General features: G+C 33.4%; 1 protein-coding gene across 1 annotated transcript in view; it reads right to left on the bottom strand.

The window, feature by feature from the left end:
- The window catches only part of LOC113516493 (microtubule-associated protein futsch), a 219588-nt gene extending 200489 nt beyond the window's left edge, over positions 1-19099 (bottom strand). Inside the window, 1 exon segment of the mRNA XM_052899915.1 lies at positions 18513-19099. Coding sequence (XP_052755875.1) covers positions 18513-18669 — 157 coding nt within the window. The 5' untranslated portion in view covers positions 18670-19099.
- Positions 19100-19374: the final 275 nt, after the last annotated feature.

Consider the following 19374-nt stretch of genomic DNA (forward strand, 5'->3'; position numbering starts at 1 on the left):
GATTGGCCTCATAGAAATTTTATCAAAATCCGTTCAGTAGTTTAGTTTTTAAATAAAAATAAATGTTTTTAAATGTTTTTTTTTTGTTTTTTTTAATGTATTTTTTTATGTTTTTCGCTTTTTTTTAGTATATTTACTGAAACGTCTTTTTTTTCTAAAAGATAATATTTTCTGTATGTTTGTTTACACTGGATAAACTACTCGAGCGATTTTGAATTACACTTGAATTATTCAATTGTCATTGTATATTTTTGTTTCTGGTGCAATAACGAGTTAAATAAATAAATAAATAATTCTATTTTTCCATTACTGTAAATATTCGAGGTAAATATTACATACATCTCGCTCGCACCGCCATAATCAAGTACAAACCCATCCCCGGACGCCATCGGGCTCCTAAAATTACCATTATCTTGATATTATTATATTTTACGATTCCTTCATTTCCAATGGTGAACCCATAATGATCCATATCGGTCCGACGCGGCGTTCAATGAATTTATTCCATTTATATCACATTCTATAAATTGCGTTGCCATATTTTTTTTTTATACCACTAATGTGGCAAACAAGCATACGGCCTACATGATGGGTAAACAGTTACCGTAGCCTGAACGCCTGCAGTACCAAGGGTGTGGACGCATTGTCGACTCTGAAGAAATCTCTTTACCCTTTTTTTGAAGAACCCGAAGCTGTAGTCTCTTGGAAAAACGTCCACAAGGAACTCATTCAATAACTCGAGAGTTCGTGCAAGAAAATCTCTGAAATCGCGTTATACGCGACTATCTAGTCTCTAGGGTATGAGGTTTATTTGTGAAATTTCTTGTTAAGACTTCAATTGACTTCAAAAAGAAGGCTTCTCATTTCGGTTCTATTTTTTTTATGTACGTTACCTCATAACTTCATTAGTTCTAAATTGATTTTTTGATTGAGGAAACACACTCTTTATGTTTTTTTTTTTTTTAATGAATGGAATGGTAACACCGCCTGCGCTATCGGTATACGCTGGCGGGGCACCAGTCAGTGGTGATAGATGAGGATGAAATCAGGTCAGTTAGCCCATCGTGACGAATTCCACTATGATTAACCACGATGGTTTCCAAGGGGAATCGCGCGGAGGTCGACCTGACAGGGTGTCTTGCTAACAATGGGTTAATTAGACCGCATTACTAACAATCCCTTCCCCCCCTTTAATTATGTCACATCAAATCCAAGTGCAGAAAAGTATTCATCTATCTTCTATACTTATAAATATATAAATAGTTTTATTCTATCTGACTACCAACGAACAGCAAAAACTACTAGCGCTAGAAAACTGAAAATCGAACCATAGGTTTAATATACATGGTAAACATCTTTTAAGAGAAGGTTTTTGAAAAATTAAAATTACAGGGAAAACACTGCATCACGCGTCCAAAGCTGCAGGTAACAGCTAGCAAAAAATATATTTTTTCTAATATAATTAATTATTAAATGTAATTACAATAATATTAAGTAATGACATAGTCTAAAAAATCTGCATAGAGAAGAGACAAGAGCCGAATATATACGTAATGACCTTTAGCATCTTTACGGATTAAAATCTCTACCGTTCCAATTCTCAGCATCTCGACTTGTTACTGGCAAGGCTAACAACATTCGACTCAAAAAGTATACGATATCGAAAAAAAAGACAATTAAACTTGTTCGACATAAGTATTGATAGACCGGACGGAACTGATTCGCGTTGAAGTAAGAATAAATGCTTCGTAAGCACAAACGCAGTATAACGTACTCACATATTGACAGACTGGCAATGCAATTACAAGAATGAGACAAGAAAATATACTAGTGTGTGTGTAATGTAAATGTGTGTAAATGACTAGTCGAAATTTTTATTTTTTTATACAACTTGCAATGTCAAACAAGCTGATGGTCCGGCCCACCTGATGGAAAGTAGTAACCGTCGCCTATAGACATGAGCAGTACCATGGACATAACAGAGTATACTGTTTCGCCCATGATACCCCCATGTGTTGCCATTCCTGAGGACTTAAGTGTTATTCCTCTGTACCCTGTAAATTCACGCTATATCCCACCCTTCAAACCGAAACACAGCCATGCAAACACAACTGCTTTACGGTTGAAACACGAGTGGGACAGGGTACCCAAGCAAACGACTTTTGTACAGTCTCTCTCTGGTGTGAAGTTGATCTATGTGAATATAGTATTAAAGTTGCAAAAATAGCAATAGTTTACGTATTTATTATAACTTTAATTATTGTTCGTTTTATTTTGATGAAATTAGATATCTTTTTTCTACCAATTCTTGTACTATTGTCCTTTTTTGTGTTTCTAATTGTTGCACAATATTAAAATAAAAATGTTTAAAACTAATTCCACTTAAAAATATAAAAATAATTAGAACCTGTTTTGTTCAGACTCTGAATAAATCAGCTTCGAGCTTATATATTGTTCTTCTAGTCTGTCTCTCTCTAACATATATTATTTTATTTTATTTCTCTTTTCTTTTACCAATATATATACTATAATCTAAGTTCGTAAAATATAATTTTAAATCTTTTAATTCCTATCATCCAATTTAAAAAAGAAACAGTATTAAATTATAGGGTTTCATTAACTTTCTGACATCCTATTTGGGATTGGCGTAATATGTTTCCCTCTTCCATTTATTTTTCGTAATCATTTCCTTATTCACGCCAATTCTGGCCTTATTATCTTTCACACAGTCCATCTATATCTTAAAAATCTAATGATCTTCCTCTACATTTATAGCCATCCATTTATTGTACGGTTCCATTTAAAATACATATATTTCTTTTTTTATCCCAAAGACGAGAAGAACGCATGCTTCTTACTGCATTACCACTATTGACTCAATTAAAATCTTATACAATTGAGTATCAATCATTAAACAAATATCTATAAGCAAATATGACATAACAGTTATCTGTTCCAATTTCTTTAAGGCCTGGTAACCTTATTCTCCCACTTAGGAAGCGGGCTTCATCGCACACATCCGCTGTTATGTAGTTACTGATTAGGATTCGCACAGCAGTGACTCACTGAGTTAAACTCGCTCACTGAGTTTATTTATAACACGACCCACATCTTGAGGTCAAAAATCTTTGCGCAGTCAAGTTCAGGACTAGTTTTTTTTTACTGCATCGGTGTATTGGGCTTTGTTCTTCTAGTCCCTTTAAATATATTGAGGATATAAGATTGGTTATATATTTTTTTCATACTGCAAGACGAATATACTGATAAACCTGATGGAAAATTGTTAATTTTTTTTCCATTATCACACGGAAACTAACAGAATATGCACTTTTATGTCTAGTATTTATGGTTTATTTAATAATACTGTACTATCACTCGGAACATGATAAATATTCCGCATCGTTTCCATTCCATAATTAATGGAGTTCGGAAATACAGTGACCTTGACCGAATGACCTTCGCCTTAATCTTCACGAGTTAATTTTGATCCGTGCTCCGCCCACACGCCAAAATGTCTCTTAGAAATTACCATTTTTTTTTTGTCTTTTGTATTGTGATCGTATTTAAATGAGATAATTAAAAAAGAGTGTAAGGTTAAATTCTTACCTTACCTGTACTTTTTTTACGTAATGTCTTCGCAAATTGTGGATAGACTTGACGCTTATTTTTACAATAATTAAAGGATTATTCCCATACTAGCTATATACAATGACTTTGTCCGCGTTAATCAATAATCAGTATATTAAGTATTCTATATTCTAAATTCGAAATTAGCTCCAATGGACTATATGGAAGTTATAACTTTTGTACCAAATTTCATTAACATCCGTTCAGTAATTATTGCGTTAAAGAGTGGTAAACATCTGTCCGTTAATTGTTACAAACTTTCACATTTACAATATTAATAGAATTAGCTTAAATAGTTGTAAAGTTTTTATACCAACAAAAATAATAATTGATGAATTCCGTAAATCTGACTTTTTGTTTGTTAATCGTTACCGAAGAGACAAAAAAATGCAGTGATATAAAGGTATGTTTATAAAAAAAAACATAAAGTTATTGGTTTCCATATTATGTCAAAGTGACGTATTTGAGGCCACAGAAAATATATTATTTTTAATATGATCACGACCACAATTACAAATTGGCAGATGTAAGTACTTTGACAGCAGATTACATTATTTATTTTCATCATTTTAGCCATTACCTGCTGCCTTTCCCATAAAGGGAGTTTTACTAATAGTTGCCAAGCTTGGCAGGTAAAAGTCAACATTTTAGAGATGATTTAAGAGCGACGTTTCTGCCCATTCTATTGTCATTAAGTTACTTTAGTCGCCTCTTACGAAACTAGCAGGAAAAGAACAGGTGGCCTATTTTATGCCGGGACCACACAGACGGATAACATTTTACAAGTAATAAACTTAAATATATTTGGACGAGACTGCATGGATTTAAATAAAATTTGGTACCCAGACAAGGGTATTTTATATCCCAATTCGCACAAGCAAAGCCATAAATTATAATTAGTTCCTATATAAACTGTCGATCCATAATTCAATACATGGTTGATTAATGAAGATATAAAATTGGCTACGCTCAATTAAACATATATAGCGGGCATTTAATACAGCATTATAAACAATGCGACCGGAGATAGTATGAATACTCCTTTATAATGTCAGTATTTTTATATACATGAAAATAAGCTTGTCTATTTGTTCATCAGTAAGCTAGACGAGCGAGGGATAGACAGCAGCGTCCCTCTTAAAACGTCTCTAAAAACCTAACTGCGGTTGCCAACCTGCCTGCCAAGCGTGGCAACTATTGACAAAACTCCCCTTATGAGCTTATGTCCAGCAGTGGACAGTTGTCTAGCAAAATCAGTCAAAAGTACTTTTGACTGAACAGGTTGGTCAAAAGTGGTTTTGACTGAAAATTATTGGTTATTAGTACTTTTGACTGCAAATTTGCGGTTAGATTAGGTTTTTTTTTGATGGGTGAAAATGGTATGGTAACCCCGCCTGCGCTAACGGGATACGCTGGCGGAGCACCAGTGAAGGGTGATAGATGAGAATGAAAACAGGCCAGTTAGCCCATCATGATGAATTCATCAGGAATTACCATGATAGTTACCAGGAAGAATCGCGAGGAGGTCGACCTGGTTGGGTATATTGCTAGCAATAGGATTCTCAGTCTCCATTACTAACAATCCCTTTCCCCCCGGTTAGATTAGGTTAGGTACTTTTAACTGTTATTTCAGTTAAAAGTATTATTGACTAAAGCATACGGTCAAAAGTATTTTCGACTGATTTTCAATAGTACTTTTGACTGGTCAAGAGTTTTAACTGCAATATATATACAAGGTAATTTTTAAGCCATCTGAGATTCGCAGACGACATAATGACATTATCTGAGACGAGTTCACAACTCATGATCGAATCATTACAGTAAGCTGCTAACACAAAAGTAGGACTGGAAGTCGTTCTTAGAAAAACTATTACATTAGTTGCAAAATACCAATAAGAGTTAATGGAAATCCACTGGTTTACACCGATAAATATATTTACTTAGGAAAACAATAAGTTTTGACAAAAGAAGCAATGACATGGAAATAAAAAGAAGAGCAAACATGGAATATTTTTTTTTTTTTTTACTTAGAATGACAAACAAGCTGATGGCCCACCTAATGGAAAGTCGTAACCGTCGCTTATAGACATGAGCAGTAGCATACTGCTCATGTCTATAAGCGACTACTAAAGATTTCCAGCCAATGATACGTTAAAATTTCTATATTTTTCAGAAATGTTTTTCAAAAATTACAAATGCATAAATTATTAAACACATTACGTATATATTTGTGGTACACAAATATCAAATAAAGTTTTAACTGTTTTCATTTTCCATTTTTTATGTTACTTAGAATAGCAAACAATCTGATGGTCCACCTAATGGAAAGTCGTAACCGTCGCTTATAGACATGAGCAGTAGCATGAACATAACAAAGTATACTATTTCGCCTATAATACCCCCGATGCGTTGCCATTCTTGAGGACTCAGGTGTTACTCCTCTGTACCCTGTAAATTCACGCCATATCCCCATCCTTCAAATTGAAACACAGCCATGCAAACACAATGCACCTGAGCAAATGATGATATTATCTTTCCTATTGCATTAATAATTAAAAAATACTAATAACAATAGTACCTAAAAATGTTGCATAATAAAATATCGCAAAATGTTATGAAACTTTAATATCTATAAAAAATAAATTATTGATATGAATGAATAAGATGTTTTCTCCCATGACTCCCAACACTCAGGTTATAGAATGAGCTCCCTGTCGAAGTTTTCCAAGGGACTTCAAAAATACGTTCACCAGTGGACAGTTAAAGACTGATATGATGTTAATGAAAACTATACTTGATTCTAATTTCAATACATCTGCATCGAGAAATTCGCATATCTTTATGGATACGAAAAGGTGCCTTCATTCTATACAAATAAGTTATAAAACTTTTACATTTTGTCATTCCATCTTGGGGAGAGATATTGATAAAGTTTTATATACCTACAATCTTATGCATGAAATGAAATATTGGATTGTAGATTTCATAATATAGATCATATTATGAGTTGACCTCACCTAAACTTAAAGTATGTTTTTTTATGCAACTTAGCCGTCGCCTATAGACATGAGCAGTACAATCGACATAACAGAATATACTGTTTCGCCCATGATCCCTCACCATGCGTTGCCATTCCTGAGGACTCTGAAGAAGTGTTATTCCTGGGCATGGCAAATTTAAAATATATCAAGTAAAATAATATAAGACATCAAATATCCATAATTATTGCTGACTAATCGTCTAGATGAATAAAGGAGACCAGTTATTAATCGTTTTCGATTAAATCAACAAACTGCGCCGGCGTGTAACGATCTGAATAGGCGATCTCGATCCATACACGTACTTTCTTTTATAAACTGTCCGCCAATCCGCTCAACTCAGATTTTTTCACAGCATCTATAAAGATTAAGAGCTATTGCAACTAATCTAGTTAAAACGTGGCCTTATATTGTGCAGAGATAAACATAACTCGATGACATCATAGGAACTTGTTGACCAGTCATTTATCTAAAATGTTGCTTGGAAAATTGCTTTTTTAATCAACTTAAAGTTGCAAACATGCTGACGGCGTATCCAATAGAAAGTGTTGACTGTTACTTATAAAGACTTAGTTATAATTGGGTATATGTAAATAAGTACAGTATATATTATACTAGTGATAAAGTAAAAATATATCTACTATCATAGTATGTTTGTATAAGCTAAAAGTTTAACATTGATTCCTGCACTCGGGAATCGTATTGCCAAATACATGCTTACAGAAATTAATATAGGCTTTCTTATTGCTTACTTTTTTCCGTTATCAATATCCAGAGGAGCATAATATATAGATATCAGATCGGTATCCATATTAACCAAGCATGATGCAAACAGCAGCTGCTTGGAGACGAAGGCAGGCATGTGAGTATGAGTGAGTGTGGATAAAAAACATATTACGCCAACCCTAAACAATAATTGGGATAAGGGTAGGAAGAAGAAGAAGAAGAAAAATATCATAATGGCTGAAATGTTAATGATGATGAATATAAAAATGTGGTAAGGCACTGTTTTCTTTTTATACCGGAGATAAAGATAGACGAATTATATGCGTTATAACGATATGTAGATATTAATAAATACTCAATTCAGTTGCATTGAAACATAGTCGAGGGGAAGGGGAGCACTAATCGAGTTGATAGATCATTGATATTGACTATGAGCTCGGAACATATTCAACAAAGCAAAATTCTCTTTGTACTGTCAACTGTTAATTGGTCCAGTGATATTCCTCAAAGACGACTTTTGGATAGAGGAAGTATTATATCGGTACTACAAGAAGACAATATCAAAGAGGATTAACCTTTAGTTATATTAAATTGAAACAGTTACACGTATTGAGAATGTTATCATGTAGTTTATAGTTTAACAGATGGAGATTTTGTACAAAAGTCGTCTGCTTGGATACCTCTGTACTATTCGTGGTTCTTCCGTGAAAGAATTGTGTTTGCATAGTTGTTTCGGTTAGAAGAGTAGAATATGGCAATAAAATTATAGGGTAAATCTACATTAATCCTCAGGAATGAATAAGAGATATCATGGGCACAATATACTCTGTTATGTCCACGGTGCTGTTTATGTCTATAGGCGAAGGTTACCGCTGTCCATCAGGTAGGCCGTCAGCTTATTTCCTATTCCAAGTTGTATATATAAGTGTATATTTGGTAATTATTGAAAATTGCTGTTTCAAAGCTATATCCTAATAATTTAATTTTAATATGTCTAGGTAACATATCGTTGTTTGTCTAAGTAACATGTCAATGTAATTGAACTGTCTTTCTCCTGCAAAGTCAATATTAAGTTTTCGATGTTAAGTATTTTTATTTATTTATTTATTCATTAGTACAAATATGTGTTCATGGTGGACTTAATGCTAAAAGCATTCTCTCCCAGTCAACCATAGGGAAGTGTCAAGTTTAATATCAATTTAATAGGTTTAGTATCAGGTTCAAGAAACTACACTAGAGTCCTGAAAGATCCTATTTCTTCAAGCTTCAGGGCTATGTGCACGAAACTTCTTTGCTATCATAGAAATCTACTTAGTTCAGGCTTACTCACTATCGTCTGAGAGCTCTGCAGAAATTATTCTCTGAGTATTTGGAGTATGATATAGATGATTGTTAATATTTCTTTCTTTCTAATAATTCTTTCTTTGTAACAAAAAAATTTTATTCAGAAATTAAATTAATTTTAATTTACTATCGCGGTATTAAATTTAGTATTATAGAAGTAAAAAGAAAAACCATAAAACATTAATTAAAGATGAAAATTCATTTATTTTGTTGCAACATTGGTAGTTCTGAGGCGGACAAAATGTACACCATTGTCTTTTTTGCTGTTCAAAATTTTCGCAATAAAATATTTGTTTGTTTGTAACATTTTATTGTACAATAAACTCTTAAAGTTCTTAAGAAAAGAATGAGTACAATGGCTGACTTATCCCATAAAAAGGATTTCTTCCAGTCAACCTTTGAATGTCTAATAGCAATTGTGAATTGGTGGAAATAAAAAAATAATAATAAATAACTAATTTAAAAGATAGAAAAATAATAGATGGTACAGTTACAACACGAGTACAATATATTTTGTTAAATCCGTAAATTTTGTGGCTTTACTAACATATCTTCCGCACTATTGATATGTTAATTATTAGTAATTATCTTAGATGCTAACCCTGTGTACGCGCGTGTTACATACAATAGGCGGATTGAATGAATTTTTCGTAAGAGTCCGCCTGAGAACGGCCTCGATCTAACACTTTCTCTGGTGCGCCGGCGCCGATCGACTGCCTACTCGAACGCAGCGAAAGTACGTTTTTTGTTTCATTTCATTTAGGATACAAATCGCCAATTACATAGTCTGAAGCTACAATTGCTATTCGTTTCGTCATCAATGGAGTCGATTCAAACATTACATAATTTAAGATATAATGAGACATTAAAGTTACTAATGATCTCAGTTTAATTATCTAAATGAGTCATGAATTTTATAGTCATTTTTTTTTCATGCAACTTAAAATGGCAAACAAGCTGACGGCCCATCTGATGGAAAGTGGTAACCGTCGCCTATAGACATGAGCAGTACTATGGACATAACAGTATACTGTTTCACCCATGATACCCCCCATGCGTTGCCATTCTTAAGGACTCAGGTGTTATTCCTCTGTACCCTGTAAATTCACTGCCATATCCCACCCTTCAAACTGAAACACAGCCATACAAACACAACTGCTTCACGGTAGAAATACAAATGAGACAGAGTTTGAGAATATCTATTAATCTAACCATAATAATAACCGACTAATAGTCACAGCTCATTCTCTTTAAGAGAAATATACTGACCCACTGTCGCTATTCAATAAAATCTTAAATATTATATCCTTTACATTTGTATTAAGTGAGATTGCTCTCAGTTCATTATTTAGAGACTACATATGACCTATTGTATAGTCGTCCATAAACTACGCTAATAGGCATACCAAACACTTGCAATTATAATGCATTTGTTAATTGTTCGGCGATGTAAATTTTACTGCGAATAACCAGTACGTGTTAGCTTGACCGACGGGTAAAATAAATAGAAATACTCGGCGAGACTGCTTTTTTTTATTAAAAAGTTTTATTGGGGTTAGTAATTAATGTGTTCTCTGTTTATGTATTTATTTTCTCACTGTGGTAATTTCTTGTAATTGTTTGCTATCTATTTATAATAAGTTTACTACTGTAATTTTTTGATGGAAACAATAAATATCTATATATCTATCTCTTCCAACCAGTTCTCTTCCAGACCACATCTTTAACCTCAGTTCAAAGACCTTCAGACCTTCAGCATTTTTCGAGATTACTCCTACCATTTCATTAGATTTCGACTCCTTAGAAATTAGTTCTTAGTAACATAAAAAGTAGCCATATTTTAATTTAACTATATCGTCAAACAGATCAAGTCAACGTCAAGATAGACGTCTCTGAAATCGGAGCATATATAAGAAAGACGTGCATGCATCAATAGAGTCTTTGATTTCTTTTGATTTCTCCGTCTGTCTCGTAAGGAACTCAGTATAAAGAAAGATCAAACATTTTACAATATTTTTTTTTTATATTTTACTGAACTAGTTGTTGTCTTGCAGAAGTCCATATCTTTATTTATTTGTTTAGAATTATTTTGTTTAATTCCGCTACCGTTAGTATGTGTGTGACTGCCAACACTCGAAGACTGACCACTACTATTACCAACAGATATTCCACAACAATTTTTACCACAATCTAATAATTTGCCTGAAAATGCTTAATTTAGAAATGAAACATATGTCGCAAAACGTGCATAAACAAAATGCCAGTCGGAGATTAATGAATAATATAGAATGTTATGTAATTTCTGGTAGTAATAGTGATGGTCAACCTTCGAGTGTTGGCAGTCACACACAGACTAATGGTCTTAGCGGAATTAAACAAAATAATCCTAATCAAATAACCAGCAACCCTAAAACTGTCGGAAAACAAAATTCTAATACGTAGCGTGTATGTAAAATTATGCAGCCACAATTACTCTTAGTCAAGATAAAAATCACCGTACAATTTGCGTGCTTATCGACATATATAACAGCCGATACGAATCGTTATCTGCTGTGTTACTCCGATGTGAAATTATGCGCGAAAATTAATACACACTTCATTTAATTATGTATTGGCTTACATTTATAATCTCTATCTAAAAACCTCTCCAAAATTAATCTGAGTTATAAAGCTCATATTTTCATCATCATATCAGATTTTAATTGTCCACTTGATTTTAATTGAACTGGCCTGGATTTTTTTTTTCTTTAGTTTCTTTTCCTTACTCGTTATGACTCTCTGCATCTCAGTCAGTCGTCAGTTGATCTAGTGAGAAGTCGTTTTTTACTGCGTTTGTTATTACTGTATTATATTGTAATTGACTTGACAACAGTCCGAAAATCCCACGATCGAATCTCTAAAGTAATAAATTCTTTAAATTTACATTTGGATTATTGCATAATTTTTTGCCACTAAAGGCCGGCAACGCACAAGCAACTCCACTCGTGTGGCAAGTGTACATGGACGACGGTAACCGTCTTTCCATCAGGTGGACCGTCTGTTCGTTTGCCTCTCTGAAAATAAAAAAAGAATCTTGCTTCGTATTTTTAATAACACGTAATACCGTCTAAATTTTTAAAATTTGTTATTGGTATCGTGCAAAACTCCTTGGGCAAGTTGTTCAGTTTTAATAGAACTATCTCTTGATATGGGCTTAGTATACGACTAACCTATCTATTCTTATCTATCTAATAATTATCCTATCTAACCTACTTATCTTTCTTTTCTTCTCTAACCAAAGGCTGTTTGAAAGAGATCGCTTTAACGACAAGACTGTCTTTTGTATTTTATAAATGTATATATAATGTTTTATTTTAATATTACATCTGAAATCAATAGCTATTTTAATATAACTTTTTTAATTTAATAGAATAATTAAAATATATTTACACCATACATTAATTAATCATAAATTCCTAATTTGTATACCAAACAATATTGTGATTATTTTTGGAGGGTAGATATACGTAAAATAAATTGTATGGAGATTATTCGATTATTATAATCTATATAGCATTACTCTATAAATAGTGAAATACAGAGGAAATAAGAAATAAATATTAGGTTGATCAAAGTTATTCGTATCTAAGTAAATCCATATTTACTATAAAGAGAATTCGTATTCCACATTCATCCAGTATACTTGAAAAATCAAATCAACTCCCAGAGGTATTATACCTGAACTCTCAAAGCTTTTCATTTATTGAGGTATTCTTCATACATGCAAACTCTGTAGCGAATATCATTTAACCTCCTTACATCCATACACACAATTTCAGTTCACAAACATAACGTTATATAACTGTTTGAACTTTCTACTTCGTGACACGAGGGCCGCAATCCCGCGGGTTATTTGATGACTGGCGACTTCCAGTTTCGGTAAATTAAAGCTAGATGCTATCAAGATAAAAAATAAATAAATGGCAGTGTTTTAGTAACTTGAAATAGCAAATAATCTGATGGCTTTCCTAATGGAAAATTATAGAGCTTATAGACACCATATCTATGTGTTGCCATTCCCGAGTATCACGGAGTTACGCCCTATGGGGGCATAACTCTATGATATGTGAATTGTCGACGATCTCAAGCTCACAGGTGGTATCGAGAACTATAAGACAAGACTTTGCCTCCTTTAGTGTGTTCTACCGCTTGTATAACGAATTGTGTTGTGGAGAATTGTTTGAAATGATGCCCACAGCCACCTTTCATCATCGCACCGCTCGCCATCGACAGGGAATTCTGCCTCACACGTTAGAACCTAAATGGTCGCATACAGTGTGGCTTCAAAGGTACTTTCTCCCGCGATCTTCTTAGGCTGTGGAATGAGCTCTCTGCTAAGGTTTTCTCTAGAGACTCCAGTATGTGGTTCTTAAAAGGTAAAACCTAATAGACATTTGAGGGCAAAGTCACGTGTTAAAATGAGTAAACTGTTATAGATACTGTAACAAGAAATCCTATAGTCACCGTGTAGGATTACTTCACTCTATAATCTCATTGCGACCGACAATAACCCGAGTGCGATTTGCTTCCATTTGACCTTCGCTACTAGGGCTTCACACACCTAACTAACGACTACGAGGGAACCATCCGAAATTCCCTTACATTCTACTCATACATTCCTGGTCAACGGCTTTACTTGAATTCAGCACAAATCTCTACTTCGAACATTTGTTTCTTCCACTGCCGAATTTTAAAAACGATAAGTTTTTGGATCCTTTTATATACTTGAAGCTTTGTATATTTGTTAAATTAGACAAAAACATGTTTACAGAAGCAAACGAACAAATACAAAGAAGCGCAAGATACCCTCAAAAACTAGTCACTGATATAACTCCTAAAACAAGCCGTTTATTAAAAAAAAAAACCTTTATGATGTGTCTTAAAATCTTTAACAATATTCCTACCATTAAATAAATTTAAAAATAAATTACCTAAATGACTACTTAACAAAAGCTTAAACTTGGTAGACGAATTTTTTTAAAAGAATAGAAATATCTAATATAATTGGTTTTGTCGATGCATGAATTAATCAGTTCCTACCAAAATGCGACATTTGCATGCAATTCTATAAATAGCTAAATAGGTCCGAGACTTTATATAACATAAGATAACCAATACCTACCCTCTTTAATGCAAACAGATTTATTACTATTATTGAAATTGGAATTCTTTCTGTCTGTTCTATCCCTTTGATGCATGAAACCGTCGTCTATCTAACATACTTATACAATATACTAGTTCTGTTCCCTTATCAAAAAGTACAAAGGAACTCTTTTGATGCAACTTTGTCCACCTGTCCATCACAGCGCTTTATCTCAGTATTCCCTAATGCTGTCAAACTGAAACTCGGAATAGTTTTACATATTGTTAACCCACAAATATTTCCATAGATGTAATAGAAAAAAAAAATCTTTTCTGAAATCCGCACGAGTTAAAGTCGCATTTGATCAAATTTATTTTTACCACTAACTTCTGCTTGACCGAGATACTCTTACATTGGTTGACCGAAATCAAAAGTTGGCGTATGTCCTTCTTCATCCCAAACGCTATGTGTATACCAAACTTCATAACGATGGGTTTTTCGTAAAGGTCCCAAGAGATAACAAACAAACTTACTTTCACATTTGTAATATTAGTACGGATACGCAGAGATATGGGAGGATTTCGTGGAATACCCATGGATATCATGAAATCACGGAAGATGTTATCCCGTCTTCTGGTTAGAAAGATTGAGTAATATGACAAAATAATACAATATATTTCGTGATACGTTTCACAGGGGCAAGAGTAAAGCCTTCAGGACGAGATAGAAGAGAGAATGAAGCCAAAGGTACGTGTAAAATCAGAGGCTTTTAATACTATCGTAGGCCTCATTAAAAATAACATTATTGTAGCCAAAATGTTTCAATGTAATAATCTTTGTATTAACTGAAAAGTTAGCTAAAAATATTTATTATTTATTTTTATTTAACTCTTTATTGCACCATAAACAAAAATATACAATGACAATTGAATAAGTGAAGTGAAATACAGATTAAAATATATACATAAAGGTATAAAAGGCGGTCTTATCGCTAGGGCGATCTCTTACAGACAACCTTTGGTTAAAGAATATATAGATCTTTATTTTCTCAATGTAAAAAAAAAAATACAAATAAAGAGCATTTGGTATTGGCATATTAGTATATTGGCATATTTGTCCTATGTATAGTTATTTTGTGGGTATTTGTTTTAATAGATAATAATAAAATGCTACCGGGTTACCGGTGAAAGACGATAGGTGAGGATCAAGTGCAATTAGTTGATACATTGTAGGGAATTCGTCAGGAAAGTTCTACATTGCATTCCAAAGAATATGCACCCAAAACTGCATAACACAAAAAAAACCAACCACAGCATTTCACACTTAAATCATTTCCTCATTAAATTATAAATTATAATTAACCAGAAGGAGATTTTGTACAAAAGTCGTTTGTCCCAAACAAACCGCCGCTGTCCGATTCGTGTTTCTACCATGAAGCAGTTGTGTTTGCATGGCTGTGTTTTGGTTTGAAGGATGGGGTATGAATTTACAGGGTACAGAGAAATAACAACTGAGTCCTCAGGTGGGAGTCCCCACAACACGTGGGGGGTATCATTGGCAAAACAGTATACTCTATTATGTCCATGATACTGCTCATATCTATAGGCGAAACAGTATACTCTGTTATATCCATGGTACTGCTCATGTCTATAGGCGACGGATACCACTTTCCATCAGGTGGGCCGTCAGATTGTCTGCTATTTTGAGTTGCATAAAAAAAAGAATACAGAGAGAGAAAGAAAAAGAATTCCATATTGTGTATATTCCAAGCACATTACTTTTTATTTTGTTATAAGCTATAGACCAAGAGTTAAATAGATATTTCCCAGTTTATTACTTTACTGTTTCCGAAACTTTCGAAGCTTCAATACACATATATTCTTCAATTTAGACCTTAAAATGTTGACACACTTATATTTAAAAAAAATATATACAATACTCTACAATCAATGTTTCATAGCCTTTCCGCTATAAATAACCGATATAAAAACAATCTTTTTATCAAAATATAGAGACTCAGTTTTATATTAAACATTCATTTATTCAATTATATATTCAAGTAACATAAATATAACTCTAGAATGTAATTAATAATAGATATTTAATTAATAATTCAATTTAAATAATGTAAATATTTTAATAATCGATTTAAATATTTATCAAATAATAAGTCTCTCTCTTTCTTTATTATGCACTAAAAGAAATGCATCAAAGTACAAAATTTGCATTATGTACAAACAGTTATATCAAAAACTAATTTAAATTAATATATATAATATAAAATAAACAAATATCCTCGATCTATAACCTATACTAATACTATAAAGAGGAAAGATTAAATTGTCTGTCTGTTTATTTCTTTGTAATGGACATACTCGTACCGACGGACCGACATGAGAATATCGAAAAATGAATTTTTAGGAAGCCAGCAAATCATGTCAAAATGGGTTTAAACCACATTCTGTATTTAGTATTTGATTATCCCAACTGTGAAACTCATGCACACATAATATCAATTGTCAATCAAATTCAAAAATTAATGACCAATGTCAAAAACTTTTTAAAATTCTTCATACATTATTTATTTTCGGAATCTATTTGTTATATGTACGTTTTTTTTTTATTTATTGTCAGTTAATTAAATACGTCGCCGACTGTACGAAAAAAAATAACAATATTATCTAACAATAATAATAACTAACGTTGTTCACGCAAAATCAATTTTGTTTACGCAAAATTTGCCCACGCGAACCTTTCCTTCATTCCCGTGGTAATTTTAAGAAATCCTGTCTTTGTAAATATCACTGCCGGTACAAGGACTTTAAAGGATTTATGTACAAAATTTCCTGTTTGTATCGATAGATCAGACAGATCAGACATTATTTTAATGTACATAACTTGTATTACGATATTCAATATAGCTCAACAAAGAATTCCTAGTAAATTACATAACATTTCAAAGGACACTCAGGACAAACGCGAAGCCAAGAAGAAATGATGTAGCTTGTGTATATAATTTGTACTTATATACGCAGTTTTAAAGATAAACAGTTTTTGTAAATGTTATTCATTATTTTTATATTGTTTTCAAATAGCTATATGATATTGATGCCGTTTATTTCAGGTTATTACATGTTATAATTGTATAAGAGATGTGATATTGTCTCAAAATATTAATCCCCTTATTTATAAACAAACCTTATTAAAAAAAAAAATATTAACATTGTCACAAACCTGTATCAGCTATTTTACTATTTTGACTCTTTCTTTTACACTAATATCCCAATTGGAAAGAAAGCGACAAAACATTGTAATCATTAAAGTAGATTTGTAAAAAGTTTTAATTAAATAGTCAATTAGGTTTTAGTAAAATAAAAAATCTGTTATTATTTCGCCTTACTTTTCATCAGAATATCGGTTATAGTTAAAAAACTAAAAATTTTGGATAATCCTGAATATTCCAGAAAATTTAGGCAACGTCCGTGGCAGTGACACAAACGCTTTGCTGTAAAATATTAAATATATCAACTGTAACTTCATCTAATATTTATTAGGATACAATTTATAGTTATAGAAAAAATTATTATGCAAATAACAGAAAATTTTAGGCCGTCCTGAATGGATATTCCCGGAATCAGGATGATTATGCAAGATTCGGAGTAGCTATGCAATTGTTTTGCCGTGAAATTGATATGCAATTGTAACTCAACATCATTTTAATTATATATATAATAATTTTAATAATTTACAGTTATAAACAAATCATAGAAAAGAAACAGCAAACTTTAAACAATCCTGAATATCCCGGAAAGAATCTACAAAATATTGGAGATGCATGAATTTGAAAATTTATTTTTAGATAAAGGTTCTGCAAGATAAATAGGACGAATAATTTCTATGATCAATATGGTTCGATACATTATATTTTATTATCAAGAAGTTATTATTCACCAGTGTTCTGGTCACTGCGCATGTTCTTTTTGCCGGCCGGCGTTTGCGCACAACAAACATAGTTGTTTCGACATAATAATGTATTGATATTGCATAACAAACACTGCAACGTAAAATTAATGTACTACGTCAAATGGAAAAATTAAGCACGTTGTAAATTTCCACAATTATTACATATTATAATTGTTATATTTCAACATGTGATGAAAATATATTTCCGTGAATAGATAAATATTTATAATATTTAATAGACTTAAATAAATTACAAATTATAGTGCATTTTATAAATATTGTCAACAATGCAAACAACGGCCGGCGGAACAGCTGAGAAAACTGTTTATTTACTTAATGAGCATTACCACGCTCTCTTCATTGCAACTATTCATGTATAGAAAGAAGCGGCCGTTCAATTAGTTAGCCGACATCGCAAAAAACGACTCCGTGTCACGGATGACATAACAGGAAAACAGAAAACACCGGTGGAAAAAAATTATATTACATATTACGCAGTTATGCACTTCCTGGCCGTCCGGAGCGACACGACAGTCATGCAAATTAAATTTAACCGGCAAACCCGAAACTGTAACAGTTTAGAACCGAAAATCGATAGAGAAAGTGCGTATTGACTAAGGTAAAAAATGCCGCACACCAGAGACCGGCAAATTGAGTTTTACTCTGACAGCTGTCACTTTGACAAGACTCACCTTTGACGAGGCGCTGAAGTATGATCTCCTTGTGCTCGTGAGTGTGAGGCTCGCCTATCACCGCGAGTAAATAACATCCCGTGAGGGGGCTCGGTGGCGGCACGGAGGCCGACACCTCCGTGCCCAGAGACAAGGACCTATCGTCGTCGTGGTCCATCGCCGACGGCGGCGCCGGCGCGACTGCCGACGGATCGCCCAGGGTAGCGTAGAACCGACCGCTCGAGGCGACAACTCCGCTCCGAATGGGTTCGAACGGTCGGCTCGCTAGGTGAGTGCGCGCGCAACGTGCTGGAATCGACCGAAGGGGATGCGCGGCACGCAGACGCGCCGACGTCTAGTCTCAACCCTAAGACGTCTTTTTCTTCTCTCACGTCCGATTTGGTATTGGACAGACAGGGATGGACTGTCCACAGGGCGTATACAGAAGGTGGTGCTGGCTGATCAGCGCACACGTGATCTGCATTGCGTCTAAACAACCCGGCAGAATAACCTCGCGCCCGGTGCCTCAGCTGTTTAGTAGAATGCCACGGTTCTCACAATCGATAATGTTATAATCAGTATGACTTGACACTTGCCTTTGACTGCCAAAACTTTTTTTGCCAAACTTTTTGCAACGTAGCGTAGGTTCGAAATATATCATTAGGTATCTTTTATGTACATACCGTACCGTAAATAATATCATTGTTGGTCTTTATTGTACTTTAATCGAGTATGTAAATTGAAAAAAAAAAGTCATTAAGGTAAAACGAGACCGTATTAAAATTAATGTTTTAATATCATTGAATATTTGGGCCACTCTGCTATTTCTCGGTTAAACAGTAACTTGTTTGCTTTACCCAGGATATAACAATCATTGTCACAT

Source organism: Galleria mellonella, unplaced genomic scaffold (genome assembly GCF_026898425.1).
Source record: "Galleria mellonella isolate WM207_F2 unplaced genomic scaffold, CSIRO_AGI_GalMel_v1 utg1217, whole genome shotgun sequence".
Taxonomy (NCBI): Eukaryota; Metazoa; Arthropoda; class Insecta; order Lepidoptera; family Pyralidae; genus Galleria; species Galleria mellonella.